Source organism: Cupressus sempervirens, chromosome 11 (assembly GCF_028749045.1).
Source record: "Cupressus sempervirens isolate cs-2001-9-10 chromosome 11, ASM2874904v1, whole genome shotgun sequence".
NCBI classification, from domain to species: domain Eukaryota; kingdom Viridiplantae; phylum Streptophyta; class Pinopsida; order Cupressales; family Cupressaceae; genus Cupressus; species Cupressus sempervirens.
In genome coordinates, this window is record NC_143128.1 from 857,346,609 (window position 1) to 857,357,923 (window position 11,315).

Consider the following 11,315-nt stretch of genomic DNA (forward strand, 5'->3'; position numbering starts at 1 on the left):
GCGTTGCTATCAGGGATAGAGTATGCCATTCTTTATTGTGGATTCAGGTTGCAGATTTATGGTTTCAGCATTTCAGATTGATTCTTTCAGTTGGGATGTGATTCCTTACAGTCTTAGGGCTGCCATTTGCAGTAGTTTGGCATCATTGTTGGATGTAAGCTCCTTGGAACTGCATTGGATTTATTATTTGGCTTTATAAATCAGAAATTTGCCTGGTACAATTTATAGCAATTCTGATTTGGCTCTATGCTCTTATTTATTTTCAGTCTCCTCTCATGTTTATTGTTCATTATTCATTACTATTCTGAAAACTATCAAAAAACACAAAACAAAAACAAAACCTTTTGCAACTTCTGTCTATTCTCAAAGACCATCAAATAAATCACAGGAAAATATAGTTTATTAATTTAAAAACTACAACAGATCAACAAGGGCATCCATCAGGGATCTTTCAGTGGTATCAGAGCCTGCATCCTGCCAACCTATAGGGTTTGTGAGAAATTGTCACAACAGATTTTGGCATCTGGGTATTGGATAAAAAGTTTTGATAATTCATTTCAGCATCTGGGTACTGGCAAAAAAGTTTTGATAATTCATTTTGGCATCTGGGTATTGGATAAAAGGTTTTGATAATTCATTTCAGCATCTGGGTACTAGCTAAAAAAATTTGATAATTCATTTTGGCATCTGGGTACTGGATCAAAAGTTTTGATAATTCATATTAGCAGTATAGGGTCGATTTTTGCTCTGGCATGTTAGTTTCAATTGTCACAACAGATTTTGGCATCTGGGTATTGGATAAAAAGTTTTGATAATTCATTTCGGCATCTGGGTACTGGCAAAAAAGTTTTGATAATTCATTTTGGCATCTGGGTATTGGATAAAAGGTTTTGATAATTCATTTCAGCATCTGGGTACTAGCTAAAAAAATTTGATAATTCATTTTGGCATCTGGGTACTGGATCAAAAGTTTTGATAATTCATATTAGCAGTATAGGGTCGATTTTTGCTCTGGCATGTTAGTTTCAATTGGTCAGCGTGGTAGTTCATTATGGCAAAATTGTTAAGAGATATAACCCTGTGGAAAGAATGGGAACAGTCGCAAAAAAAATTCAAGCTTCAATTGCAGCAGTTCAATGATTCTATGTCAAAGAAATTTCGACATGCTAGTGGATCATCATCTTCTTCTAAAAAGGATCCATTGCCACTAGACAGGAAAGCGGAAGTAATTAGCATACTTGAGGAGTATAATACTCTTCCTCAATATGTTAGGGAGAACTTTCATTTCAAAGATTACATTGACATGCATCCAAAAATTTGTCATAAGGTTCAGCTTGCAAAAAAGGAATACCATGCCATAGTTGATGATATGTTTTCATGTGAGAAAGAAGATTTGTGTCAACCTATCCATGTTCATGATAAAAACACCATAATGGATCAGTCACTTGCAGAGTATGCAGAAAAAAGGCATGAAGATGTGTTATCATTTGAGTTGTAGCCTATGAAAAGCAAAAATCAGTCATCATATGGGATTTCTAAAGAAGAAATAACTCTAGATCAGGAGGAGACACATAACACACCATTGATTCATCAAGTTGATCACAAAATGGAAGAGATTACAATCATGGATCAGTCCATTAGGGATGCTGAAAGCATGTCTCCAAGGTCTGATACCTATTCTAATTTTTGCAACAATAGCTCTAGTCATGTGTAATTATCCATTTCACATGAAGATAATGAGGTTGTTGAGTCTTCCTATGATGGTACTCAGGTTAAGTGTGTTGCACATGAGATTTATATTGTGGATTCAAACCACAAAGGTTTTGATTGTGTTTACCCCACCTTGGAAGATGTGAAAAAGGCTCAAGAGACGTGCAATGGATGGTCACATAGAGCTAAGAAGGCCAAGATGCTTGCTGCCCAAGCAAGACGACACTTACAAGAGGTCAAGGAAAGATGCAATCAGCTTGATAATGCAAGAAGACAAAGAGAGTCATACATTAGATCCTTATTTCTTCCAAGGGAAGAAAGTGAGGATGTTGAGCATACAAGGGAAGAGCTTCTTGAGGTAAGTCCACAAGAAGAGCATGTTGAGATGTGTGAAGAGGAAAAGAGTTATGATTTAGAAAAGTCAATTTGGTCTAGTTTGCATCATGAAGTTTATGACATTCCTCTTTTAAAGAGCCCCTTAAAGGCTCCAAACAATGATGATATTAGTTTCACACTTGATGGACCAGCCACAAGTTTTATTTTCATTTGTGTGGAATGGAACATTATTGATTCTGATTTGGTTAGTCATGCATCATCTACAATGGAAGGACAATTGTTAAGATCATATGAAGCATCTTGTCCTAAAGAGATGATTAGGGAGACTAAGAGGCTGCTTACTAAAAAGATATTGCATTTTGATAATGTTTGGTTTGTTTGGCATACTACACCTTGGAGTTTGTTAGTAATGGAAAACATATCAGTTATGGAGATAGAGGTATGGATCAGATTTTGGGCAGCTAAGGCAGTTAATGGGACATGTTATATTTGTTTGAACACACCCCATGGACCAGCACCTTTAGAGGAGTCGCCTACCTTGGAAGGAGAGGCAAGAGAAGACCGCAAAAACATTGTGGAAAAGTATCAACATACTTCTGATTTTCTGACTTTGAACAGCAATTCTCTTTCATCTCATGAGTTAAACTTTGAACCTTGGGTTGGTTACATTCAAGTTGGGGTGTTCAAGTGTGAAGTTGATCCTTCCCTACTAAGAGTTAATGATATATTAAGTTGCATACCTAGTGGACCAGTCACAAAGAGCCTGTCTTTGTTGAGAATTAGAAACATCTCTCATTCATCAATGGGTTTATCACCTCTTCCATATGATAGGGCAGCGATGTACCTTTTCATTGAAGATTCAGACTTTTTAAATATTACATTGGGCTTTCAAGATCAGAATATAAGGGGCTTCGTTGGTTACATGGTTAAACAAAACATTTACTTAACAACCTTTAATGAAGGCACACTAATTTCTGAAAATATAAGTAAAGTTGCAGCAGTTGTTTGGAGGACTTGGAAAAGTATTCAACAAACTTTCCTTGCCGATGATTGGCTCATTTGTGAATTCCTAACAGCATTGGTTGTTGGTAGTAATTGTGGCTTCATTTGGAGTGAAGTTCTTAGTTGGTTAGATGAGGTACAATTTCACAACAGCAACATAATGAGTATCCACATGCCGGAGGGATGTGTCAGTGCAAAGATTTGGGATCTTGGTATCACCATGTGTTGGGCATTTCTTCAGTAGATTCATGTTGAGTTGCTTCACTTTTGGTATACAAATGTTTACATCAGAGTAGCGCAGTGGTTGGGTGGAGCAACATTTCTCAGATCGATATGGGATTCAGGAATTGATAATCCTACAATGTTGGGTACAAGTGACATATGCTTTGGTTTTTCTCATGATGGCATACATACTTCATCTTCGAGTTTGTCATCTACATCCATTGATATAGCAGTGGTATCCTTGTTGATTGGTGATTCCATAGTCTTCGATTCCTTATGGACTAGTGGCTGTCCAAGCTGGAATCATTTACTATTTGACTTGGCATTGACTACATCCATGATTCAGTATGAGGGCATTTAGGAGTGTTTCTTTGGGACATTTGTTGTTTAGCATTGGTATGATGACGTCTATGATATCATTCGAGTTGCTGGTCAGAATTATAGCAGCATTGTTAGGTGGTCATGTGGGTTGGAATACTGGTTTATGGGAGTTCACTTTCACACCTTGCTGGTCTGCTTCATTGTATGTATGTTTCATGGAGCGCGGTTGAGATACTTCTTCATCTCATTCAGTACATTTGGTATTTTGGTTTGGGATCCGGGCCCTAGTTTCATTGATACATTGGTGCTTCAGGGTCCTAATGAATTCCTTCACAACTTGTGGTTCACTAATATTTATATTAGAGTGACGAAGTGTCAGCATGGTGGTTCCCTTTTGAGGCAGACTTGGAATCCTGGAATCACTTGGATTTCCAGTCCAATAGTTGAGGATGTGGAAGCCAATGTAGGCTTACTAGAGTTTTCGCCTTTAGTGTTCCAGTTTGGTTCTTTCGGAGAGCAGTTCATTGAGGAGTTGACAAAGTTGATACAGTATTTGATTGCTCTTCCTTCAGGGGGTTTTCAAGAGGTTACTTGTTTGGGTGCAGTGCAGGACAGTGTTTCTAGAAGAGGGAATTACAAACCCTCCAGGATGGCTTGGGACCCTGGGATCATTCTTGGTTATGGTATGGACTTGCCTGATGTTTGTGGAGTTGGATTGACATTCCTTGAGGACAAGCAATCTTTGGAAAGGGAGGACTGTCATGTCCCCAATTTCTGCCCTTCCTTAGTGACAACATTTCTAGCAAGGTTGGTCTATTATCTGGTTCTCATAGGCCAGTAGAGCATAGAGGGAACCAACCCAAGGGCTTTGAGAGTCATGCATGAGCTTCCCAAGTAGTTTGGAGCAGTACACAACAGTTTTCTACAATTTAGGAGGGATTCCTAATTTGTAGAGATTGACTAGGAGTGGTCTAGGAGGCATTTGGAGACCTCAGCAAACGTTTTGGAGACTTCGAGTGCATCTCCTATTTTTTAGGAGGAACTCCCAGTTCAGTGACAATTCTCTCAGAGGTGCACACAGTAGGGGAGAGTCATTGGGACTCAATTTTGGTTGATTGGGGTTGTCTCCTACTTTTTAGGAGCATCCCTAGATTTTAGGGATGGATTGCCAGTTGACCCATCTTGTCCGGCATCAGTCACAGACAGGTGACAAGGTTAGATTCATGTTTGATTGGTCATTTTGGGCCTTTTGGGACCATTTGGGAAATATTTTAATATATTTTAGTATTTCTTAAGTTGGTGATTAAATAAATTAAAATAAGGTTAATAATATAATCATTTTGGAGTAATAAGGGGATTCTGGCTTTAGTTGATTAGGTATACCTATGTGTTATAGCTCGTTGGAAAGGTCTCGAATTATTATACATGATCTTTACTATCTGTAGACTTTTTGGTGCCTTCAGCTATGGAATTTTAATAAAGTAATGTTTTTCCTATAGCATGGACGACTTTAATTGGGAAAATGTTATTTTATTATAGTTGGAAGGGGATATAAGGAGATGGAGACCTAATTTCTTATTATCATTTGCATATTGAAAAACTTGTTTTTGTGAATTGGCTCTGAGAGAGCAATTCTTCATCTGGGACGCAAACCCCAGGTTCTGAATTGGTTGGGACGTAGCTCTCAGCAATTATTGGCATTGGATTCTTCAGACAGTGTGCGTTGCTATCAAGGATAGAGTACGCCATTCTTTATTGTGGATTCAGGTTGCAGATTTATAGTTTTAGAGTTGCAGATTGATTCTTTCAGCTGGGATGTGATTCCTTGCAGTCTTAGGGCTGCCATTTGCAGCAATTTGGCATCATTGTTGGATGTAAGCTCCTTGGAACTACATTGGATATATTATTTGGCTTTATAAATTAGAAATCTACTTGGTACGATTTATAGCAATTCTGATTTGGCTCTATGCTCTTATTTATTTTCAGTCTCCTCTCATGTTTATTGTTCATTATTCATTACTATTGTGAAAACTATTAAAAAACACAAAACAAAAACAAAACCTTTTGCATCTTCTGTCTATTCTCAAAGACCATCAAAGAAATCATAGGAAAATATAGTTTATTAATTTAAAAACTACAACAGATCAACAAGGGCATCCATCAGGGATCTTTCACTCTCCAGCAGTCTGTCTAGGGCCCTGATTCAATTTCTTAAGGAACTACACAATTTTTGTGGCAATTGCTCCAGGTTCTTCAATTGCATTAAATGGCCATTTTATATGTTATGAAAAGAAGTTTTCCAAATGTCAGCATAAATGTGTACTCACTCCTAGCATTTAGAATTTTGAGGTTTTCCAACGCCTTTATTTATAGGATTATCCTTTTGTTGCAACATTTCTTGTAATTGCCACTGAGATTTACATAAGCAGATTTGATTGGCTTTGTCATTTAGTTTTAGATTATTGTTACACCTTATATAAGCAGAATAATGTTTATTATTTTATTGAGTGGTGTTGAATGTTTGCTCAACTTCCATAAGGAGTGTGTTTCTCATTGTCAGATATAATAAATTCTGCTATTCCTAGTTGACAGTAAATCAAAGATTCTAAATATACTGGGTAGAGTAATGGTGAAATTGAAAATTGTGCTGTTTTAGGGTTAAGATTTGTTTTATCTGCAATCTTTTTGCAATCCAGTTTAATTTTTTCTTTGTGGCTGCAGAGTATGGGGATTCATTTGCTGATATTGCACAGACCTTAGGGCACACACTTGAAGCTCTACATAGCAATTGTGACATTGTACCTTCAAGCTTTAAGTATAGGAGAACACTTGAAGAGCAGGTATGTGGTTTCTGTTCTCATTATGTCGAAATATATTCCACAGTATTGGTGACAAGTTCTTTTGTTTCATTTTTCTTATTTTGCCAAACATATCAATCTGAAGAATTTTATGGCAAGTTTTACAGTTAACATCAACCACCCTTCATATTTTTAGTCTTGCTTTGCCAGAAGACTATAAAATTCTAAACGATTTTCTTGCCAAGGTGAGCAGTTTTTTATTTTTAACTTCCAAATAATATGGAATTTAATTGTGCAAAGCCATTTGTCCAGTAATACTGATTTTTCTTTAATCTTGTTGGCTGCATTTAGAGGGCATCTTTTTTAGAAGAGTGGTTAAAGTCAATTTGCACTGCAATCCTGAAGTTTGAAGCTCATGCCGATTTTCAGTTAAGTGGAACATCAAAATATTTACATAGACAGATGGGCAGAGAATATGATTTCTTGAATACAGTTAGTGATGAACAAATATCATTGGAGTACAAGTTTGCTGAGATTTGTACTGATGCTGAATCCATTACTATTGAAGAACCATTGATGGATAAGAAAGCAAGCTTTTCAATGGCAATTCAAGCATTAATAGGAATGTATCAATGTGGTAATCATCCACATCTTGTGTCAAAACTAGAGATTTTGGCTTCTCAAGTTCGTTGATGTATCCCAAATTCAATCTTCATCTACTGTTTTGGACAGTTGTGGATAATAGCAGGTAAAGGGAGCCACATTTTTTATAGAGTTAAATTGTTGAAAGCCCTTTGTCACGGGCATGGTGGTGTCAGAGGCATGGGGGAGCTGTTGGAGTCGAGAAGCACATGTTGCGTCCATGGTTTAAGAACAGGTCAAGGCAGTCTATATCCCATACAAGCAGTCAATGAAGCCTTAATATTGGGTGAGATGACAATGTTTCTGCAGAAAACAATCCAGGATATTCTGCTACTGATATCATTCCTGCTGAAGAAAGGAGGAGAGAAGCACATTCTCTGAGCTGTGTTAATAACAAGTCAGGAGATTATTATCCAATCTTACCCATGAGGAGTTAAGGACTGGGCATTCATAACCATGTTATCATCCTGTCTTACCCATGAGGAGTTAAGTTCTGGGCATTCATAACCATGTTATCATTCTGTCTTACCAATGAGGAGTTAAGTACTGGGTATTCGTAACCATGTTATCATTCTGTCTTACCCATGAGGAGTTAACTACTGGGCATTCATAAACATGTATGAACATGCATTGAGCCCTTGATTAAATTATGGCAGACTTCTTTTGTAATTTCAGTTTTATCTGTAACTTAAATTTCTGTTCTTTTTTTATGAGCAGCTAGCTGGCTAGTTATGAGTTTTTGCATCTGAGGTCTCAGACAATTTTAATTTATTTTAGCTTTGTTCTGTTAACACATGCCTTTAAATTCAATTTGACAAAAATGACAATAGATATTCTTGAATGATTGAAAAGTTCACTGGAAATTTGTTTGTATACTCTAATGAAGGTGAGTACTCAAACACTAGAGCATTGGGGTCCAGACAATTTCACCAAATTTAACCCCATAAAATTTGAGAACAGGAATATGATTACGTTAGCCACAAATGGACTAAATCCTTCATGATCACCTAAAAACCAGAAAGATAGTTTCCACAGGAGCAGCAAGAGAAAAAGAACACTTGATTATGGACACAAGGTTAATAGATAGGATTAGATAAGATTATTATATGTGTCTTAATATTATGGAATGAGAAAACTTACTTGATAATTATTAGATGTCCTACAACGAGAAGTAAATACGAAGATAAGAAAAGATCTAATTAACTAAGACTTTCAGAAAGATTTTGTGTACCTAAGTAAATGTAGCAACTCAATAGGACCTACTAATGAACTAGTTGGGTAGAGTACCTCATTAACTCTAACACCTCCCTTAAGTGCAAGTCAGGGAGTAGTAGACATGCAAATGGGACAAAATGATGATTATGAGTTTATGATCACCGGTCCTAGCTACTAGGCCATGTTAGGTACCCATTTACGATGTAATCTCGGTCAATGCTCTGTTGGGTCACAATGTTAGGTCTGCTCCTCTGCAGCCCCAACTTGACATCCCTCTAGGTCTTTTTCTGATGAAGAAGATAAGCTTGGTGGCCGAGGTCCACAAAGCTGGACCAAAGATGGGGCTCAATGCAACATTGCCGCTTTTGAGCCTCGGCATGAAGAAGATTGGCTGGCTGCTCCCATCTTTGACTATGGCTTGACTCTTGCTCCAAGAAAAGTTGCCATAGAATAGATAGGGGCAAACTCGCCTGTGGATCAATATTTCAGCTCGACCAATCTATATATGTATTAACTATATCTAACGACGATGTGAAAGTGGAGAAGGCATAGATGGTGGGGAATGAATGAAATTGGGAGATTAGAACCAAGCGGAATGGAACTAGTGCCCTACTATTCTATGGAATGGTGCAACCCTCTCTCAATCATTAGGGGATATTTCAATGGCTTGGGAGCTTCTCCATGAGCTAAGCACATCACCTCTAGCTATTGCTTCCAATTCTATTCTAGCTCTTGTTTTCCTTAGGCAAAAAAGTCGAGGCTAGGTAGCAGTAGTAGTAGATAGGATAGGAGGCCCAACAACAGGGTACAAGCTCTTATCCATTTGGGAATGTCTAGGACATCAAGCCCCTACAACAGTCACATCGTTAATCAATCAGTGGGAAGCAATCCTAGGGATACAAATATTCTAGTGGCTTGAAGGGATTCTATTGTTTTGATAGTCAACTTTGGATATTTCTTAAGGAATGCTTTCATCACACTCTGCATGCATAATTGTAGGTAGGTGCAGTCACGTATTGGAATAAAGGCAATAGGGGCCCAATATGCTTCATCATCGCCTTGCCCAGGTAAATAGAGAAATTATGCGCCAGAACAATTCCTCTCGCTCGTGTCGTTCAAAGTGCATTTGTGGCATTACTAACCCTAGTGGATGCAAAACCAAATAATAGATGGCTATGGCTCACCAAATAAAGGAAATTCTACGATCAATTGGCCTTTCAGTCAAATCTATTGAAGTTGGTCGACCTTGGTCAATCCTCCTTGTTTCATATGTAATGACCCAACAATTAGGGAACAAATAAAAAATGCAAGTAGATGCCATGGTAAAATGGATGTATCCACCACCTAATCTAGGGGTGGGTTGGGAAGTCTAGTTGTGCCGGCCTCAACCAATCATCTAATAAGATGACAATCACCTGCATGGGAAGTGGGCCCCTACTATTCTATGGGCAATCATTAATGTGGGTTCAATAGTTCTCTAGTAAATAGTAGGGGGAAAGTTTGATCTACTTGTGAGTAACATGAATGAATGACTGAATAATTATTTCAATATTTGTGGTTGAAAACTATCTTTCCAGAATTGGGTGGGGATTCTAGTGGTGGGTGGGAGGACATGTCGTGATTGCACTACAAGGTGGGAATCATAGGGTTCCCTGTAGGGTGGTGGTGGGCATGTTACATATAGAATTTGACTAATGCCCAGTCACTTCAACAATAAAGAGAGGAGCCCACTCTATAGGGTCGCTAATGTTGTTGGGTATGGGGAAAATAGAAGTGGGTGGTTGGGGGTGGGCATGCTACATATAGAATTTGGTACGTGGGAACATAAAATTGGCTTACAGAAGCATCTATACTTAACATGCCCTCCACAATGATGTTTTAGAGGGCCTCCCAATGAACTAAGATTCCCTCGGGTGGGTTACAAGCCCCCTACTATTTGCGAGGGGCCAAAACAGGGTGGAGGGCATAATTGCTATATGAAATTCCAATCCTTCAAAAATCTACTTTTTTCTTCTCACTAGTGTTGATAGTAGGGCATTGGCTCACTTTTGCAGCTATATCTAATGGAATTTGAATGAGCCCATCACTGGGCACCCTAACCGTTCCTTCCCACCCCCTCTATAAAATTGGCATCAATTGATGTTGAAGCTTGCTAGCCTGAGCTTGTAGGGGCCTAGAATAACCTATAGTTGGGTGGGGAAGGATGGTTCATTAGGTTGAGTGATCTCAAAAGCTATTGCCCAACAAAAGTTGAACCCAAAGGATTAAGCATACATGAGTCAACTTTGAGGCAGATAGGCAGACCCAATAGTTTCGATACTGAACCAAACCTAGAATGTGCAACTGAAATAGTATCAGTTGGACCCCTGACCAAGCACAATTAACCTTCAGAACACTAGCAGTAATTATTAAAGAGGTGGAATGAACAGAGAGATGAAATAAAGGCTTGTCTTCATATTGATTCAACTTGCTTGCGACATTTCTTTGAAATAATTGTACTCCCAATTGCTGAGACCTTCATGTGTTCCTCTCCTTACAAGCAGACACTCTCGTACTCACCAAATCCTCCATTGAAATGAATTAGTCGACCTACCTCTGTCATTAGCTCTGGCTTGCAGACATTTGCCTAGGGTTCTCCAGTTCTTATTTTTGGGTGGGAATCAACGTAAAAATCATAGAACCTAGAATGTGTTAGCCATAGGAGCATCCATTTCTTGATTCCTACAATTACATGGGCCTCTCCACTATAGTTCCCATCCACCCTACATGCCCCTACTATTTGGAAGGTAAGAGGCCCCAACTAGATTAAAATGACATATTATCACTAGCAAGCACCCCCTACTCTCCTCCCATCGCCCCTATAATAATAATAATTGGGCCCACCTGTAACATGGGGCATAGGAGGGGCCACCCTACTTCCCTAACTAATGTTATGTGGGGGGTATAGTTATTTGTTTATTCTAGGTGGTTGATTTCTTTTAGAATAGTAAGGAATAATAGAATAGGGTGGGCCCAACTCGTCCTTAATTAACCAATTTGCTAAACTATGCCCCCTTCCCCCTCCCCCCT

General features: G+C 38.4%; 1 protein-coding gene across 1 annotated transcript in view; it reads left to right on the forward strand.

The window, feature by feature from the left end:
• Positions 1-7,775, forward strand: part of LOC149532224 (ARM repeat superfamily protein) — a 298,977-nt gene extending 291,202 nt beyond the window's left edge. Inside the window, exons 25-27 of the mRNA XM_089808702.1 lie at positions 6,313-6,431; positions 6,557-6,634; positions 6,741-7,775. Coding sequence (XP_089664828.1) covers positions 6,313-6,431; positions 6,557-6,634; positions 6,741-7,082 — 539 coding nt within the window. The 3' untranslated portion in view covers positions 7,083-7,775. The remainder of the gene's footprint in view (positions 1-6,312; positions 6,432-6,556; positions 6,635-6,740) is intronic.
• Positions 7,776-11,315: the final 3,540 nt, after the last annotated feature.